At 54.3% G+C, this 18,512-nt stretch overlaps 1 protein-coding gene across 9 annotated transcripts in view; it reads left to right on the top strand.

Moving 5' to 3' along the window:
• Nucleotides 1-18,512, top strand: part of LOC102447602 (cyclic AMP-dependent transcription factor ATF-7) — an 88,776-nt gene that overhangs the window by 51,683 nt on the left and 18,581 nt on the right. For all 9 annotated transcript variants that reach the window (XR_012896593.1, XR_012896594.1, XM_075901626.1 and 6 more), the window contains 7 exons: nucleotides 3,417-3,513; nucleotides 7,160-7,278; nucleotides 11,127-11,261; nucleotides 12,346-12,503; nucleotides 15,138-15,237; nucleotides 16,039-16,152; nucleotides 17,130-17,282. Coding sequence is in view for 7 of the 9 variants with exons in the window: in XM_075901626.1 (XP_075757741.1) it covers nucleotides 3,417-3,513; nucleotides 7,160-7,278; nucleotides 11,127-11,261; nucleotides 12,346-12,503; nucleotides 15,138-15,237; nucleotides 16,039-16,152; nucleotides 17,130-17,282 (876 nt within the window). In the remaining 2 variants the exon portion in view is untranslated. The remainder of the gene's footprint in view (nucleotides 1-3,416; nucleotides 3,514-7,159; nucleotides 7,279-11,126; nucleotides 11,262-12,345; nucleotides 12,504-15,137; nucleotides 15,238-16,038; nucleotides 16,153-17,129; nucleotides 17,283-18,512) is intronic.

Below are 18,512 nucleotides of genomic sequence, written 5' to 3'. Positions count from 1 at the left end.
TCTGAGTCAATGGGAGTTTTGCTTGTGTAAAGACATGAGGTTTGGCCCAGTGCTCTTATTCACCAGCTCCTTCTTACGTTACTGAATCGTATCAGCCGATCTGGAGTTATTGGACTTTTAAATAAACATTTTAAAATCAGTGCATTTACCATGGTGCTGTCATGGCCTGTTGGGTAAAGAATGCAAACTTTCCAGCCTGGTAGGCCTCAAATCGGTCTTCTCTGGAAAACTTTTTCTGTCTCTTGAGTAAATAAATGCAGATATTTGTTTACCCAAACTCTAAATAACCATGCACACAATAAAGACGTTGTACCAGTGGAACTGTGGGTCTCTTGTAGGAGCCTGCAGGGCCCAGTGCAGCCTGGGGCTCCTAAAATGAGCCAGGAATTGTAGGAAGAGGATGAGCTCTGCCACCGAAGTTGTCTGATCCAGTGAATTGAATCACCATCTTCCAAGGAAGAGAGAAATGCAAATACTTATGTCTGTGGGCATATGAATGGGTCCATCAGTCCAGTACTATTGCCCCTTGGTCCATCAGGGTCACAGTTCATACTGTGGGTACCCCTAGTCTCTCGGGTTTTCTGTCAGAAGCTGCTGTTTTTCCTCCTCCTCCCTCCCCCCCCCCCCCCCCGAATGCATATTTCATGTTTATATTGCACTAACAACTCAGATGCTCCTATCAAGATCAAGGCGTTGTCCTACTCTCCCTACAAACACACGAGCTGCTTAATTTGGGGGTGAGTCGGGAAACAGCCTGAGAGCACAGAGGATGTGACGGATGCTGATGGAAAGAAATTAAATATTAAAGCTGAGTCTGTGGCTGTAGCTCATTCGGTTTGTTTGTTGTTATCCTCCACTCACTCCCCCTCTGTGTTTTAAGTGACATGATTTAGGAGTGAAGTGCCAGCTTTCAGCCTCGAGGTCTTGGTATTTGGAAATACACATCGAGAGATATATTGTGTCTCTGAGCGTTTATGTGGCGAGGAAGAGAGCGCTCCGAAGCTGGTAAGACCACATAAAGATGTTACATAGAGCTGTAATGCAGAACGCAAACATGAAAAGTGCCCTAAACTATTCCCAAGATGGCACAAGACACAATAAGTGGCAATTAAAAGAACTTCTAGTGTACCAAAGCTGCAGAGCCCAAATCACACTTTACTGAAAGGCCTGGCTCTTCCAGAGTGTGGCCTAGTTTTTAGGTGGCTACAGAGATCTCATTATTGAAGCACTCTGAGCTGTAATGTGATGGTACCACTCTTTCTTTAAAACTCATTGCCACATAACCATCCTTTATGGAAAATAAATCACCTGCAGTTCCACTCCCAATGGCTTCTTGTCCTCTTGTTGCAGCTTGCCGTCTCTCATACTTTAAAGGAAATCTTTCCACTTTTTTTCCTCGCACCAGATGATCGTGTCAAAGAACTTGGACCTGTAGAGTTTCATTTCTGGTGTAATTGAGTGTGTCCCATTTAAAGCCATTGCTGAAATAGTTGCAATCTTGCGTCTAGAAACTCCCTTCTCCCTGACCACACTTACTTTCCTCATGTAACTGCTTGTCATTGTGTCTCAGGGCAAAAGCAGGACTGGCCGCTGAGAAGGCTAGAAGCACGTCAGTGAATGGTCAAAAGCAGCATGCCAAAAAGACCATCCCTGCTTTATGGCATGATGCAAAAAAAAAATTGGAAAAATCTCACACGCACTGAAAATCATGAACAACTCTTCAGCCTTTCAATTTTTCTCCCCCCATGCAATATTTTCTCAGCATAAGTTAATTGGGCAGATGTGTAGCTTCAGCTGAACATTGAAACAAGATCTGCTTGGACAGCCGCGTTTGGTTTCAGATGCCTTTTCAAACAAGAGGACAAATATTGTTTCGCAAATTCCCAGTGGTAGAAAACTTTTTGATAGCTACTAAAAATACATTCAGGACCAACAGACTGTTTAGAGCTCTGGCCATGGACCACCATTCGCAGACACTTTTTGAGACCCTATTCAGGGGGTGTTCTACAAAATATTTTCTGTTTATAAAAAAAGGGAAAATAAACTGTTTTTCTTTTGTGTAAACGTTGGCTCATCTCATCTGAAGAGGGTTTTTGCCCATGAAAGCTCGTGATTTTCTCTCTCTATATATCTATATCTATATGTCTCTCTGGTGCCAGAGGACTTCTTGTTGTTGTTATTAATACCTATGTTTCTCTTCCCCCACTATTATAAACCCAAGTAATGCTGATCAAGGAAAGCTACAAGGTCAACATGTAGCTTTCAGAGACACATCTTAGAAAAGAATTGAGATCCAAAGGAGTGTGTAGAGATCAAACCAGGGGTTTGTGTGTGAGCTCGTTCTCAGGAACAGGGGTTCCTTTTTTCCTTTTTATAAAATGTGTCCTTTTTATAAAATAGCAGCAGCTATTTCTAGAAAGCAGGAGAATGTCAGAACAACACTGCACGATAACCGGATGAATCAAAATCTTGCAGGATGGCCCCATGAAATGCTCTGAAGCTAACGGTTTGTCGCAGTCTATTAGGAGAGGCGCAATCCATCCTCTGGTCTTTATTATTATTTAGCTTAACTCTTTCCCTCCTTTGTACCTTTTATTTCAAAAAGGCAGACATCAAGGCAGCAATTTAAAGAAACAAGTCGGCATGTACGGCTCCTCCGGGAAGAAGGGGGTGAATCCTTTGTTTGGTTGTGAATGACACTGCAGTATCCCCGCTACTACCTTTCCCCTCTTGAGCTATTGAAGAGAGGCCAAGTTCAGCAGCAGCCCCCAAAAGCCCTTGCGTGCACTTTTATTCTGTAATTATGCTGCAGGTGGAATTTCGATGGCATCTTTATTGCGCTTGAAATGTGTCCTCCTGGTTCTGGGGGAACAGCATTTGTGCAACTGTGCTCCTCCGTGCCATTACAAATAGCCATTGGGCATCGATCTCAGACCGCCTCGCTCCGTCCTGCTCCATAAAACCTGGGCCCGACCTGCCTTGCGGGTGCCAGCTCCATGCACATGATCCAAGAAGTTAACTGATCCCCCTAATAGTGAATAATTTATCTCCCCATTAGGCAGTAATAAAGTGGCACACTTCACAGAGCACTGCGGTGAGAATCATTTGCTTTTCCTAGTTTGGTTACAGGCGGCTGCCTGGCCCCCACTATTTTTTTATATTTAAAATTTGATTATTAAAAATATTTTCCCCTGTTCACCAGAAGCCAACATAATGGCTCTTTCATTGCGAGCAGTGTGCGCTCCCTCCACTTCTCAAACAATCTGTCCCGTTCTGGTTTTGCTGAACGCTACATAGCAGTTATGCTGCAGCCTCCCAGGTGGCTTTCTTCCCTGCCTTTCCCTGCCCCCGCCTCCTCTGCAGGAAGTACCATCAAATGCATTTGCTCATTTTTTTTGTAAATTGTTTCATTTCAGAGGTTTACAAATGAGGACCACCTGGCAGTTCATAAACACAAGCATGAGATGACATTGAAATTTGGTCCTTCCCGAACCGATTCAGTCATCATAGCAGGTATGTGCTTCTCAATCCAGGTCAGCTTGAAAATGGTGCACATTAATATAGCCAGACTGTAAGATTAATACTAGGGACCAGATGTACTGAAAAATGTCTCTACCTCCCATAAAAAGCTCTTGTGATCTGCATTTAATCAGGGGGAAAGGAAAGCCAGAGGCTGCTTCCAAGTTTCTACTTTTCATTTTTTATGGTAGTATCAGGTTTTGCAGGGTTTTTTATATCTATATACTCACCCTTTTTATTAAGACTCGGGAAGATTTACAGACAAAAGGTCTTTCACATTTCTTCGTGCACTTTGAGGATGATGAACAAAAGCTGACAAACCCAGTTTCCTTTCCTCAGCCCAGGTGTCAATTTCCTTGAGCTTTTAGGCTGGCAGTTAATAAATTAAAACTCCATCTAGCGCACTGGCTACTGCCGAGAGTGCATTTAGGAAGCCCGAATGAGTTGCTCTGGAATTACTCTGCCCGGTCAATGCAGCTTTTATAAGATTTGAGGAAAATGGACATGGCTGTCTGGCAGCGGATCATTGCCATTTATGGATATTCCCCCACCCTGTCAATCCTCTGCATTTTGCTTTCTTAAAAGGGGGTAAGGACTGTGTCACCCACTGAATGAAACGGCTGTTGCTATATTGAAAACAAGACGAGAGGAGGAAATCTCTCTCTCTCTCGCTCTCTCTTTAATGTATTTCAGAGAGTTCATGTAAGAGCCCAGTTTAATCTCTCCTGGGGGGGGGGGGAGTTCACTAAAGGGACAAATACTGTACCACCAGATTGGTGCTGATACAAGCTGCAACTCAATCCGCTTCTTACAGCTCTGAGATTCATCACTACGTGGAGGGGGGAGGGGGAACCTTTACAGAACTTTTCCCCAGCTAGATAAATTCAGTAGAGGCAGAAAATACTTCCTAGTGGGGGAAATATTGGTTATGGAATAATCTCCACAGAGAAGCACTGGAGTAATGGCAAATCAGATGGTGCAAACCCCTAGCCAGGAAATGCTGGAATGAATCAGGGATGTAAAATCCCTTTTAATCAGTTAACTGGTTAAATGTTATGGTTAACTAGTTGACAGCTTACACAGATGGGGAGACTGGCAGGGGGCTGGGCGGGAGCAAGGGTGATGCTGACTGGTTAACCATTCACATCCCTAGGATGAAAATTGAAAATACTTGAGTAGAAGGGGGGGGTATTCCTTTCATTGGTGATGTTGTAGTTGGAGGCTGTGGGAAACTGCATGGTACCCCAAGAATGTTCTTTGTCCAATGCTGTGGGCTGTGGATGGCTGGTTGTAGTCTTCATTTCAGAACTCAGAACCTGGCCAATCAGTGTGGAGCTTGCAAATCAATAATGATCTATTGTTTTACTTTTCACGGCTCTGACCGAGACCCATCTAACATCTAGAAATAAGCAGGTGCTAGGATGGGATTCTATCACTGTTAGCGGTGTTCATGATATGAGATGTATCTTGTTCCTTGGGTGAACGGCAAGGCTGTGTTCTCACCCGTGCTGTGCCATGTTTTATTGCAATTATAATAGTTTTCTCACCCTTTCAAGAATTGAAGAAAAATAGCATTACAAACAGCTACACCATACCTGACTGCCTGAGATTCATATTGGCATACAGCTCTTTCGGTCTTGCAGTCTGAGGATTAGAGCTGTAGAATTGCTTGTCTACACAAGTTAAGTCTTCTCTTCACTGCTTAACACAAGGCATGTCTGTTGTTTTTTTGGTGAACCTTGGAGTACCTAAAGTCTGAGCTGCCCCAACGTAAAAACACAGTGAGACAAGGCAGTGTTAGTTTTTACTTCAAGGTAAAGTAAGTGAGAGCAGCAATCTACTCATCTCTGGGGTTGTCTTGTTTACCTTGCTGTATAAATGAAGTACTGGTTTTCACTATGTTTCCCACAGCCCAGTGTGTTAGTTACACTGCAGTAAAACACCAAAAACCCAACACATCCTTTTTTTCCAGTGAGAACTGGATCTAAAACATGCAGGAAAGACTGAATCCTCTCTTACCACTGCATGGATACCGCTGCATTGCAAACCGGTCCAGCCGACTTTTCTGTTTTGATAAGGATGAACTATTGAAGGTCGTTAAGAATTCCAAAAGAGCGTGTTGGTTATGAGCGGCTGGATCAAAGTTGTGTTTGCATTTGCAACTCCTCTCTAGGACCAGCAGCATTATCAACATTTCCGTCGCCTCCTTTTCTTGTTGCTAGCCCCTGTTTTTGTGTTGTGTTGTGTTCATACAAGCTGGCCTCCCTTGAAGGCAGGTGGTTCTCGTGATTCCTCTTGCAGCTGCAGTAAAGCAGAAAAGGGCTGTATCCCCTAAACTTCCATCATGAACACGCGAACAGCTCTTCTGCCTGATGGATTCAAACAAGGGGTGTTTACTTGGTTAACCCATCAAAGGGGATGCTGGAATGGGCTGCTCCAGTCCCTGCCTGGGGAGGGTGGCCGGTGGAGCCGGCAGCGGCTGGGGTGGGGCCTGCTGCCGGGTACCAGTTACCATTCCCCCTTCGCTTCTCTAATTCAAACCGAGTAATAAGCTAGTAACTGAACTACTGGCTAACATCCCAAGCACTGGCCGGGTGAGCTGTTCTGGATGTTCAGGAGGCTTTCTCTGTGCTTCGATTTCTTCATCTCTAAAATGGGGACGATGCCCAGCTCCCAGGAGTAGCTGAGGGTTCCTTAGCACGTGCCGGGTTACTCGGAAATCCTTGGACTGGAAGGCCATATGGAAGTGCAAATTGCCCCTGCCCACACCTTCGTGTACTATAGTCATCTCTCTGCAAGCCCAGAATGGCCAGTTTGCTCCAATATTAAGCCAGCTGGCCCTGGGCCATGGAGCACGATTCAGCTTAGAACTGAAACTGTCTACACAGCAGAAAGTTAGAGACTTGCCCGCGTTCACTCAGCAAGTCAGTAGCCGGGCAGTTCCTTTAAACCTCAAAATACCACAGGGAAAATTCCCCTTGTTCAGACTCCCTGGTTTTTTTTAAAATCTACTGTCTTGAGGACACGCACAAAATGTTCTGCCTCCTTTCAGCAGCAGATTGGGAGCGGGTACCATCCCCGAGTTGTACTGGCGCCAGGTAAGCCCTGGTTTGAAATAGGGAAGGAACTACAACACCTTTTCAGTTGTGGTGATTTCAGTGCGATTTGAAATTAGGGGTGTCAATGGTAACCAGTGATCAGCTTACCGGGCGCTGCTCACTGGTTATGGTTACTGGCAGGGGCTGTAGTAGCCCCCAGTCCATGGTGGGCAGTGGACTGCATCCCACCCAGCGTGCTGCAGGCAGCCAGGCTGGAGTGCCCCCCCCCTCCACTCCCGCTTAATTGATCAACTGGTTAACTAGTTAAGCTGGATTTGACATCCCTATTTGAAATACGTTAGTTTTGTTAATTCCACAACGCTTGCCAAAGGGACAGAAGGGCAGGAAAGCATTGTTGCTTGCTGTGTGAACACCAACAGAAATCCTCGAGGAGAAACATCCAGGCTTCCTTTAACACAACTGAATCCTAATGCTGGGGGTACGCTGGGAGGAAATATTCCTGTTGTCTTGTCCTGCGTAGCTACAGTTCATTCTGTGACCTCACGTGGATTCGTTTGTTTGTTGTGTTGCGCCCTGAACAGATCAGACTCCGACTCCGACCCGCTTTTTGAAGAACTGCGAGGAGGTGGGGCTCTTCAACGAATTGGCCAGCTCCTTCGAGCATGAATTCAAGAAAGCCACCGAGGAGGATGAGAAAAAGGCAAGCAGCAGAGGCTCCCCTGCCAGCAAAGCGGAAGCATTCGAGGATTGGTGGGGCTGTAGGGGGACTGGTGAACAGCGCGTATTGTTGTATAACTAAGTGGAGGTGTTGCCTAGATTCAATGTGCTCGATCCCATAATATTTTCTGTGGTAGCTTGTGTGGCTGTGGCTGTGTTGGATCTGATTTTAATAACCTCTTATTAGTACAGGCCCTTTATTTTTTAAAGGGAGCACCCACAGTATCTGATCTCCCAGGGCTTGGCAGAGGAATGTCTGAAGTCCCACACGGACTGGGATCCAAATCCCGCAGGACATCTCTTCCTTGGCTTTAGGGTCATTAAAGAGCAATCCCCAGAGCCAAGTTTTCATGGCATGGTTGGGCACGCTCTGCCTTTTCCCTCTCCAAAGCGGGGGGGCGGGGGGGGCGCTGATTTTCACTTGATGAATTTTGGTATATGGTCACAGGCCAACTCTGGGCCCCCCCCCCGGAGGGGCGGGGCCTCAAGCTGAAGGGGTGAGGCTGTGGGGGGGGGGGGGGGAGAGGGAGAGGGAGACACACACACACACACTCTTTGGGACAGAGTGAGTGTGTGTGGTACTGGCTGGGTATGTGACATGCTGACACGGAGTATGTGTGCTGGCTGCTGCTAGCTAAGCTTCTGAGAGAAGCCAGGCTCTGCCTGTTCAAGGGAAGTCTGTCCTGCTCTGTTGTCTCCCCTCCCCCCTGCTGTGTAGCCCCCCCCCCCCCACACACACACACACACCTGCCCTCTGCCCAGTTCACAGGGAAATCCTGGGAGCAGCCCGGCTGCAGGGCAGAGCAAGGTGGGAAGAGGGGCAGCTGAAAACATGCTGTGGGCAGCAGGTATGCACGCTCTGCTAATCAGCTGTGCAGGCCGGAGAGAAATGCTTGGGCGGGGGGGCTGATTTGCCCACCCCGCTCCAAAGGCTAGGAAAGAAGCCACGTTTTTGTTTGTGCTGCTTGGGTTCTGAACGGTTGCATGTTGTGCACAAAGAGAGAGGCGGGCCCAAGACGAGTAAGAAATTTTCAAACCGAGAGCTCCCCCGGATGCAAGCAATATCCGTGGAGCTCCATGTACTGCCATCGCCTGCCTCCGGACTTCATAGGTCACGGAGGCAGCAGGATCTCAAGCAGCTTAGTGGATTCTTTCCAACCGTTCCCCCACTGACTAGCAGCAGATGCATATTGTACGACTGCATTGGTGGTTTTTGCAAAATCTGTATACGGGTGCGTGTCTGTACGGATGCACGCAGTCGGCAGCTCTGTTCAGAAACCCAGCTGCATAAATCTGTTCACAGAGAGAGAATTCAGCGTCCACGGGGAAACCTTTGCCGCTCGCTTGCTCATTGAGAGCCAGGTGTCTTTCAGGCAGTGGTGCATCTTGCAGTACTCCATGTGCTGCAGGCCTGTTGTGCTTACTCGCAGCTCCCTGTCTTTCATTAGCCACAGCCCAGAACTTTCCTCTTACTGGAGGGTGGCTCGATTTTGTGGTTTTTGTGAGCAACCCACAGTCTAGCCAGTCATTTTCTAAGGAAGACCACCCAGGCCCTGCGCTGCCAGTAGCTATAATCAGCTTCTTAGACTTCTGTGCTGGTTTTTAATGACGGCCATCAAGCTACTTCCAGCATCAGCCGGGAGAATGCAGCCGTTCGGGCTGGCTTCAAGCACAGGGGAAGAATTGCCCCTCCTCGCAGGGCCTGCTCGCTGGAGCTCGGACCCCGATGGGTTGTCACTTGGAGCCAGGCTTGAGCCGCATTTGCGAACACTCAGCCGAGTCGTGCCCAGTCTCTGCTGGCCTGTTTGGTCCTGCTGTTCCCAGGGCGGCGTGGGTACCCGCGTGTGCGTGTTCATTTAAAAACGTAGCCCTGGCGGGGGCTTCCCTAAGGGTGCTTTAAGTGGCTTGGCGCTTCCCTGAACTCTAATCCCGCCTGTGATTTAGCAGTGAAACGGCTCTGCTCAAGAGGCAAGGAAATGGTTTTGCCGTGTCCTGAAGGCAGGGCTGCTGCTCGCTCGGCTGTCCCGGGGCACTCGAGGGCAGGGCTGTGAGTGGCTTGCTGGTTGGGGCTCTGTCCCCCTCCTCTGCAGTATAAAGCCTGCTTCATTTACCCGCCCGTATAAATTAATCTTTCTGCTCCGAGCCCGCAGCGCGCGTCACCGCTAGGGTCTTAAGCGGTTACCCGGCTACGTTTTCCAATGCCTTGTACATCCCTGCTAGGGCCGTGCCGTTCAGCTCCTCCGTGAAAGGAGCCAGAGACGCCTCTTCTCTCTCAGCCCCCCATCCCACAGTATCCCCCAGTGTTCCTCTCTCCCCGGCGACTGCTGCTTGCCACTCAAGCACATGGCACATCCTGCCGTGGCTCGGCTGCCTGACGCCCCTCCGTAGCCTCCCGCAAGAGCGCCCGCTGATGTCCGGGGCCTTTCTGGGAGCCACAGAAGGCTGTACGGCATCCAGCTAGGCCCTGTCCCTTCCCCTCACCCTGGCAGATCTGTTTCTGGACATGCCAACAAGCAGGCAGTCCTGAGGGTGGTCCTGAGGGCTTTTGTCTCGCCCTCCTCCTGGGCAGAGTCTGGGGCAGCCAAGAAGTCGAAATGGGGCATGTAGGGCCCCTGAAAACTGGTGTGGTGCCAGGCTGCCAGATTCATGCACATGGCTAGGTTTTATGTTCTTGGGGTGCTTAGAGATACATGATAACTCGCACAGCTCTTTCTTTGCTATTGATAATCGGGTAATACGAATAAGTGAGGATGCTTTGCCCAATGCTTATAATGGGGATGTAACAGCATAACCGTTCAAATGGCTTAACTGATAAGCATGAGCTTACCGGTTACCATAACGGTTACACCCAGATTCCCAGCCCTGCTGGTTTTGTATCGGAGCGCGCGGCGTGGGGCGGCAGCCGGCTCCCCGGGAGCGGGGTGGCAGGCAGAAGCCGGTGCGTGCCAGGAGCCGGCTGCCGACCCCACTCCCGAGGAGCCGACTGCCGCCCTGCACTGCTGGCTCTGTATCAGCGCGCGGCGTGAGGCGGCAGCCGGCTCCCTGGGAGCGGGGTGGCAGGCAGAAGCCGGTGCGTGCCAGGAGCCGGCTGCCGACCCCACTCCCGAGGAGCCGACTGCTGCCCTGCACTGCTGGCTCTGTATCAGCGCGTGGCGTGAGGCGGCAGCCGGCTCCCCGGGAGCGGGGCGGCAGGCAGAAGCCGGTGCGTGCCAGGAGCCGGCTGCCGACCCCACTCCCTAGGAGCCGACTGCCGCCCTGCACTGCTGGCTCTGTATCGGAGCGCGCGGCGTGAGGCGGCAGCCGGCTCCCCGGGAGCGGGGCAGCAGGCGGAAGACCGTGCGTGCCAGGAGCCAGCTCCCGGGGAGCCAGCTGTGCTACAGGCTCTGTGGTATGAGCTTTGAACTGCAGAGCCCGCGGCCTGTCACCGCCAAGCTTTTCATGGTTACGCAGTTACCTAACTGACCGGTTTTTAACATCCCTGCCTCGTGACTCTTGTGCGAATGGAAGGGCCTTTGGTAGCTGCAGGCGCCTGGCTCCGCTACCTGCTCTGCTCAGCACTGGAAAGAATTCCCCGTGAGTTAGTGTGTCGCGCTTAGTGTTGGCTACCCGGGACCACGGAGCACAGGCCTTCGGGGCCAGGGACTGTGTTCCCGTGGGTGCAGTGCCTGCTGCCACGAGGCCCAGGACTACAGCGTCTTGTTGCCTGGGAAATGCAAAGAACAGCCCACGGCTTTTGGCAGATGTTACTAGGTGCGGCTGAGCAGTGGCCCTGGAAACGAGTAGTGTTTTGCTAGTGCCCGAAATAATTTCACTGCATCACTATTTCCCTAGAGTGCTGGGCCTCTGGACATGTCCTTGCCCTCCACGCCAGACCTCAAAATCAAGGAGGAGGAGCCAGTCGAGGTGGATTCTTCTCCTCCAGACAGCCCGGTGTCCAGTCCGCAGTCCCCCCAGGCCCAAGAGAAGGTAGGTTCCTGCGTTGTGCCCACTCGCTGGAATTGGCCCTCTCGCCAGGAGAGCTGCTGCTAACTGCAGTAGGACAAGTTCCTTCTTCAGCAGCACCCTGAGCTGAAGCTGAAGGTGCTGCCCGCCCCCGCCTCCCAGCCAGGAAGTGAAGAACCAATTTCAGTTCCTAAATCTCCACATCAAGTCCAGTAATAAACTGCTGCCATGCTCGTGGAGAGTAAATCGGGGGGGTTGCAGTCACTGGGGCGTGGGCAGTCATACCCAGTGGTCGGAGCAGGAGTCAAGCCTAACGGTTGGAGCTGAGGGTCAAAACCAAAGACCGCATCAGGTAGCGAGCGGGAGTCAGCTGCCAGGCCAGGGATCTGTGCTGGAGGCGGCGTGAGGGATAAGGCAGAGGACCAGGGCTCTGGGGTAGGACAGGACTGGGGCAGACAGTGGTCTGGAGTGGGAAGGAAGGAGCCAGGAGCAGGCAGGGACGCAGGGCTCCGGAGTCAGGTGAGCAGGAGGGGATCTTGGGGCAGCCGGCCGAGGATTCCTCCAATTGCTTGGACAGCCCCCTGTTGCTTCCTGGTTGATCTAGTTCTCCGTCGCCAGTAATGGAGCGTCGGGGTGGGCTGCCCTTCTCCGGGTCCTGCACCAGTTACTCAGGTGAGCTGCTGGCTCACAGCTGTGGGCTGACTGCTGACTCGGGACTCAGGCCTGGGTCGAGCTGGGAGCCGTCACAGGTTTCTTCAACTGGGAAAACTTGCTGCCTCGATGAAGCGGTTTTGCTAGGGCCTGGGCCTTGAGGCTGGTGCTGCAGCCCAGAGGGACCCGCGTGTGGCAGAGCGGCGGCGGCGAGACTGCAGGCTCATACTTGGTCCTGCTAGGCACCGCAAGCCTGGAGAGAAGTGGCGAGGGGGTTCTGCAGGACTGGGGGGGTGGGGTTAGGGATTCTGTGCCTGGCTCTGCCATTGAATCCCTGAGAGCCGGCTTCCCTGCCCTGCGGGGCTGCAGCGGAGTGGGTTTGCCGTTTCCGAGTCGCTCCGGTTCCCCGCAGACGGCGGGGCGAGCAGGTAAAGAATCTCTCCTTTTCGTTTGCTAGGAGAGCGCGTCCCAGCCCGTGATCATTTCTACGCCTACTCCGACCATCGTGCGCCCGGGGTCGCTGCCGCTCCATTTGGGATATGACCCGCTCCACCCCACGCTCCCCTCCCCGACCTCGGTCATCACCCAGGCGCCGCCTTCCAACAGACAGCTGGGGTAAGAGACGCTCGGCCGTGGACCGGCACGTGGACAGGGTGGCTCTCACGCCTGCCTTTCGGTGCCTAAATCGGGTCTCAGACTCCTGGCCCGCAGGCCACCTGCGGCCCGGGCAGTCCCACAATCCAGCCAGCTTACGGCCCTGGGGGGAGTGTGTCCGGACCCAGCCCCTCTCCGCCCCACTTCTGTCCCACCCTCTCCCCCTGTTGCACCTCTTCTCTCAAACCCCCTCCCTCTCGGGACATGGCCTCGGGGATTAAACGAAAATATTTATCATGACCTAACGGCAAAACCTGGGGAGTAGTTTGAAGTTAACCAGAGGGAAAGAAAAGCAGCTCGGTCCCGGTATCCCTCCGCCTTCCCCTCCTGCAGCACCGGGCGTCGGAGCCAAACTCCCACCCGACCGCAAGCTGCCCACGTCGCCCTGCTGGAAGGGTGAGACTTGGGTGCAAGCAGCTGAATCGTTCAGGGTGTTGGGGTTCTCCAGAGCACTGCGGTTCAGGAAGCGTTGCCTCTACGCCCTGACGGCCCCCTCCGCCCCAGGCTCTGCCTCGGGGCCTGCTTGTTTTCAGAGACCCCAGTGACCGACCTGGGGCTCCAGCTTATCACGAGCACGTTGCATTGTGGGCCGTTTCAGTCCTGTGTGCTGCAGGAAGGAGCCTGTGTGATCCAGGAAATACATTACAATGGGCCGTCAGGAGCGGTATATTTAGCTCTCGCTCTGTCCTTTGGTGTCAGGATGCTGCTGCTGTGCCGTGGCCGTTACTTCTTTCTAATGACCCCCTTTGGATCTGGCTCTTTGCATTGACAAAGGCCACTTTTTGGCTGCCCCTTCGCATTTTTGTGTGTGTTTGTTTCAAACCCTTGGCACAGTCCGTCCAGACTTCCTATGGGGAGGTTCTAATGCCTGTCTCCGGGCACCGAAGGGTCTTTGTGTTTTGAGAGTGTAGCGTGTGTCTGTGTGTTCCATAAACGAGGCTCCACCTCAGGTGTGTTGCTGCCTTGTGGAGCTGAGGCCCCAGGGCATTGCCCTGCTTAGAAAGTGGAGAAGCCAAGTTGGAACCGTCCATCTATGGAAGCTACAGAGTTAGGCCTGTCGTGGAACTTGGGGAGGTCAGCAGGCTGGAGAGCGAGGGCAGGGCCTGGACTTTCGGTAGCTAAACTTCTCGCCTGGGATTTGAAAAGCAGCCTGGAGGAGCTGGCTGCTAGTTTCTATGGGAATTGATCGCTGTGTAAAGGTCTCCACTTGGATCTGGCCCAGTTCACCCCCCGCCCTCTCTCACCATGACCTCAGTTCTTAGCTTGCCTCCCCAGATCCCTGCTCCACGCCAGCCCTGCTCTTCCTCTCCTGGCCCCGCTCTCTGCCTCCGCCTTCCGCTTTCGCAAGCGAGACACGCAGGCAAGGCTCCCTGGTGGAGGAGAAAACAAGGAGAACAGGTTTTTTGTCTCCACTTTGTCCTGACCGTGCAAGTCCAAAGGCAGCCTCCTTCTCTCCCTCCCCCCCGCCCCCCCACGCTCTTTGGGCGGGATTCTTGAATCGTGGGCCCTACGTGCCGTGGAGTCTGCAGGAGGGAGCTCAGCCCTGCAAATCATCGCTCGGAAATAGCGGCGGGCTACCGCTGAGCAGGCGGCCCCCATCCCTTCCCTGTCACTGCACTCCAAAGCACGTTGGCTGCTGTTTCTGCAAGATCGTCAGCAGGAACAAGAGCTGTTGGCATTTTTAATCGTCGTAATTAGGCTTTCGCCTTGGCAATGAGCGGAGCTTTTCATGTGTCTCAGGCCTATTGTTTCAGGCAGGCGGCAGACACGGCCCTCCGCAGAATGTTTGCTCGGAAGCCGTGAGGGCTCGTGGTGTGTTGAAATGAAATTGACACGACAGCACAAGCCCGCTCTGCCAAGTGAGCTGTAGTACTGCATCTGTCGGGCCAGGAATGGACCAGCATGTAGGCATGGTCGCTCTAGTCCCCCAGCCGGCCTGGCACATCAAAGCAGCAGCCGGACACCACTGAACAGCCCAGCTGCCCACGCAAGGGCACTTTGACATGTCGTGAGTAGGCGCCCATGCCAGCAGGGGGCGCTACGCTGCGACTGCCGCCCAGCGTTGGTGCGGTGCGCTTTGCTGTGTGTCTTGGAGCAGAGCGGCTGTTTGCACTGGCACAGGGAGAACGCCGGTGGACTCGCACCCTCCTTCCCCTGAAACAGAGAGCTCAGGGTGCGACTTGCGGATCCCTCGCCCTCTGTTCGGTCAGAGCCCAGCCTCCCCTCTGTCCTTGTGTGTTCACAGCCGGCCGGCAGGCCTTCCCGGAGAAGTTACATGGGGGGAGTCGTGATCCCTCCATCGGCACCAAGCCACAAACGGCTGGGTCCCCAAACTGCCGTTAGCACGTGCCAGTTCATCCCTGCTAAGAACGGTGCACTGTGGTACACACCATGCTAGGCTTTCACTGGGTCCCTTTCACACGTGCTAAAGGCCCTGTGCTGTACCGACCGTTAAGACGTTGTGTTGGCCGACACGGTGCCTTACGCCTGGTCTGGGCAAAGCTAGAAATGATCGGTATCGCGGTGGGCTTGGTGAGGCTTGTCTGTTCCGTGTGCACTTGAACTGATCTCTGTGAGCTTGACTTGTTTCTCCAGGTCTCCCACGGGCTCCCTGCCTCTAGTCATGCACCTTGCGAACGGCCAGACCATGCCGGTCCTCCCCGGCCCTCCTGTACAGATGCCTTCTGTTATCTCGGTAAGAAAAATGTCCAGCTCGTGCTCCGTGGGAAGGGAGGGGGGCGGCTTTTCTCCTGCCCAGCACAGGCAGATGCTTTGATGTGCAGAATTCAAGTACACCCGCCCCTGTGTGTGATGAGCCTGAAGAGGGGGCGGGCAAGGCTGACGCCAGCAAGCTAATAACAAGATGCCAGTCATGCTGGAGGGCAGGAAGGCTGCAGAATGAAGCTGTCTGGGCAGATGGCTCACGCCAGTGAGCCAGGCCTGGGAGCGGCAGGGTCCCTGATTAGGTGGCTTTTGGAACGGAAAGAAAGCTTCAGTCAAGACCATTGGAGCGTACGGAGAGCGTGTTAGTCCTCGCAGGCCAGGAAAGCCGCCCCGGCCTGCGCACCTGGGACTTGCACGTCCCCCTGCAGTTTATTTCCACCTTGGAGAATTTGCCAGGGTAGGAAATTGACAAATACACAGAGCTGGTGGGCTAGTGTGTGTTGGGCAAGTCAGCCTGTGCGAATCCTGTGCCTCCTGCTGGGCAGGCGTTTGTGCAGGGAGAGGGCAATTCCGGTACACGAGGATCTCCCAGGGCAGCGCTGCAAGTCGGGCCTAGAGCCCAGGTGTCCCGGTTCTCACGTCCCCCGCCGGGCAGCGCTCCGCTGGACGGGGAAGTGAGGGAGGCCTTTCACGATGCTTCGCCTGCTGTCCCCGGCTCTCGGTGGCCCCGGAGGTGGCAGGTCCCAGCGGGCACCGCTGAGAGAGTCTGTCGAGCGCTCCCAGTAGCACAGGGACGCTTCTCAGACGGCTGCGCTCTTCTCTCCGCGTGCAGCTGGCCAGGCCAGTGTCCATGGTGCCCAACGTTCCTGGGATTCCTGGGCCGCCCATCGGCAGCAGCGGGGCCATCTCGCCGTCGGGCCTGCCGATGCACTCGGAGGCGAAAATGGTGAGTTCCGGAATAGATGCCCGTTGGCCTGGGGGGAACTCTTCAGAAAGAGGCCGTAAACCCCTTCCCTTCTCGCCATGGGCCTCTCCAGCAAAGGGGGGTTCAGAACCTCTCCCCTTGTGGCCCAGGGACCCGGAAGCTCTTGACTAGAGAAGTCCGAGTCAGTGCTTCGACTGCTCCCTCGGAAAGGCCCTGAGAGCAGGCGGCGTAACTGTATCAAGGAACATTCGGCTGCTCTTCGTTAACCCCCAGCACCGCCGTCTGCCGCAGGGACCTTGCGTCTCCTTGTCCAGGCGGATTCCTGACCCTGTCCCTGCGCCGGGACACGTTGTCAGGCAGGGAATTTGTTCCTGCCTGGCAGGTGGGCAGGAGATGGGGAAGGAGGGAGCCAGAGGGGAGCGGCTGCAGCGCAGTGATCCGGCAGAGTGCTCTAGTAATGGGTTTGTGGGATGCACTTCCAGTTGTCGATGCGTGAAGGAGTTTCCTCCTCCGCCTCCCGCGGCACAAGCTTGAGGAGCAGGCGGGAGCGAAGCAGGGCCGAGTGAGGGCGCAGGGGGGGGGGGGGAACCACGCTTGTCTTGCTGAACCAATGCCGGAGGGGGCGTGTTTGCCCATTTGCATTCCCGCCGGGACCTGCCGTGGCGTTGGCAAGCGTTTGTTCTGCCAGGCGCTGAGCTGAGACTAGCCGCCGGGGGGACAGTCGGAACCCTGGCCCCCTGTTCGGGGGTGTGGGACAGCGTGAGGGGCAGTGACTGTTAGCAAAGGGCGCTCCGAACAAAGCGGTGCAGCCGCGGCCCCTGCGTCGCCCTCCGCTCGGGCCTGCTGCAGAGGCTGCCCGGGGGGAGCTGCTGCGGGCCAGGGGCTGAGCGCTCGGCTGGCGCCGACTCCTCCGGGCAGGGCGGAGAACACGTTCCTCGGGGGCGAAGGGAGGGTCTTGAGCCCCGCCCCGCTGACAGCTCTCTTCCCTCCTTTGGCAGAGACTGAAGGCCAGCCTCGCGCACCAGGTGTCCACCTCGCTGAACGGCAGCGGCACGGCTCTGGGGTCCGCGAGTACCATGGTGACCTCCCGTCCGGAGCAGGGACAGATCCTTCTCCAGCACCCGGACGCGCCCTCCCCCGCTCAGCCGCAGGTCTGAGCCAGTGACTGAAAAGGGGGCTGGAGGGAGCGGTCGCTCTGCGTCCAGTGTGCGGAGCTGTGGGGCTTCACGCGCTAAGCGCTCCTTTGTGTGGCGGCCGCTCCCCTCGCGGCACACGGGCCCGGTCACTGGCCGTGCTCTGGCTTTCGGAACGAGTGTCTGGCTGTCCTCTCTCGTTTGCAATGACACTCCCCCTCGGGCAGCCAGCCCCGCTTGTCCTGCCAGTGAGCCGATTGCCAGCCTTCCATCCAGATCGCCACCTGCTCCATCCGTGAGCCAGGCTCCCAAAGTTTAATGCCCATATGCTGCCTGACAGCGAGGCGGGCAGGGTAGCTGGGCTGTGGAAGGACAGGGCCGATCCGGGTCCTTCCTCCCCTCCGAATACAGCGGGAGCAGGTTAGCACGCAGCTGTGTGTTGGGGTGGGAGGGACGCACGAGCCCGCGTCCCCTTGAGAAGTGTCAGCTGGGCCTATGAAGATGGCTTGGCTTAGCTGAGCTTCCTTCTGGCGCTGCAGACCAGAGTAAATCCCACAGTAGGAAGCTGAAGAGTCGTTTGTTTGGTTTTAATAACTGAGGCAGATGCTAGGGCCTGGCTTCTCGAGCTGGTGGAAATAAACCAGGTGTGGTCTGCAGGCTTCTCCCTTCCAGCCAGCCTCCTGCTCGCCTGTGGCACCAGCTTCTCCACTCACCCGCCGGCTCATCCCTGCAAAGCTGGGCCGTGACTTTGATACGGGCAAACAGCTGCTGAAGAGCAGAGGGAGGCTGACCCATTTCTTCCTGCTTAATCGCCGGATGTGGGATTTAAACGGTTGTCTCCGTAGAAAAGCAGGACATGGCTCCCCGCGACCCACCACGTGGCTAGCGATCGCCGCGGTGATAAAACACACCCCGGTTGTGCTGACCCTGAGAGAGCCGCTCCAAATCGAGAGGCTTCGTTGTGCGTCCGGGACGCATTGCCCCCCCACCCCCGAGTACCAAGGGTGGTACTTGGGAGCCCGTTTGGATATGGTGTAGGACTGAGACTCAGGAAACCTGGATCTCCATCCAAGCCTCCCATTGTGACCCTAGGCAGGTCCCTTCATCTTCCTCTCTCCCGGCCTGTGGAATAAGCGTTAATACACTCGCTTGGGCCAGATTCATTGGCCTGTGCAGCACCTTGCGAACGCGGGCGGGGGCTCTGGAGAAACAGATGGGTTTTCAGTTTCACAATCAGCATCTGTCAAT

This window comes from Pelodiscus sinensis, chromosome 19 (genome assembly GCF_049634645.1).
Source record: "Pelodiscus sinensis isolate JC-2024 chromosome 19, ASM4963464v1, whole genome shotgun sequence".
Classification (NCBI taxonomy): Eukaryota; Metazoa; Chordata; order Testudines; family Trionychidae; genus Pelodiscus; species Pelodiscus sinensis.
The sequence above is the reverse complement of the archived record's forward strand: the minus strand, read 5'-3'. Positions and strand labels throughout refer to the sequence as shown.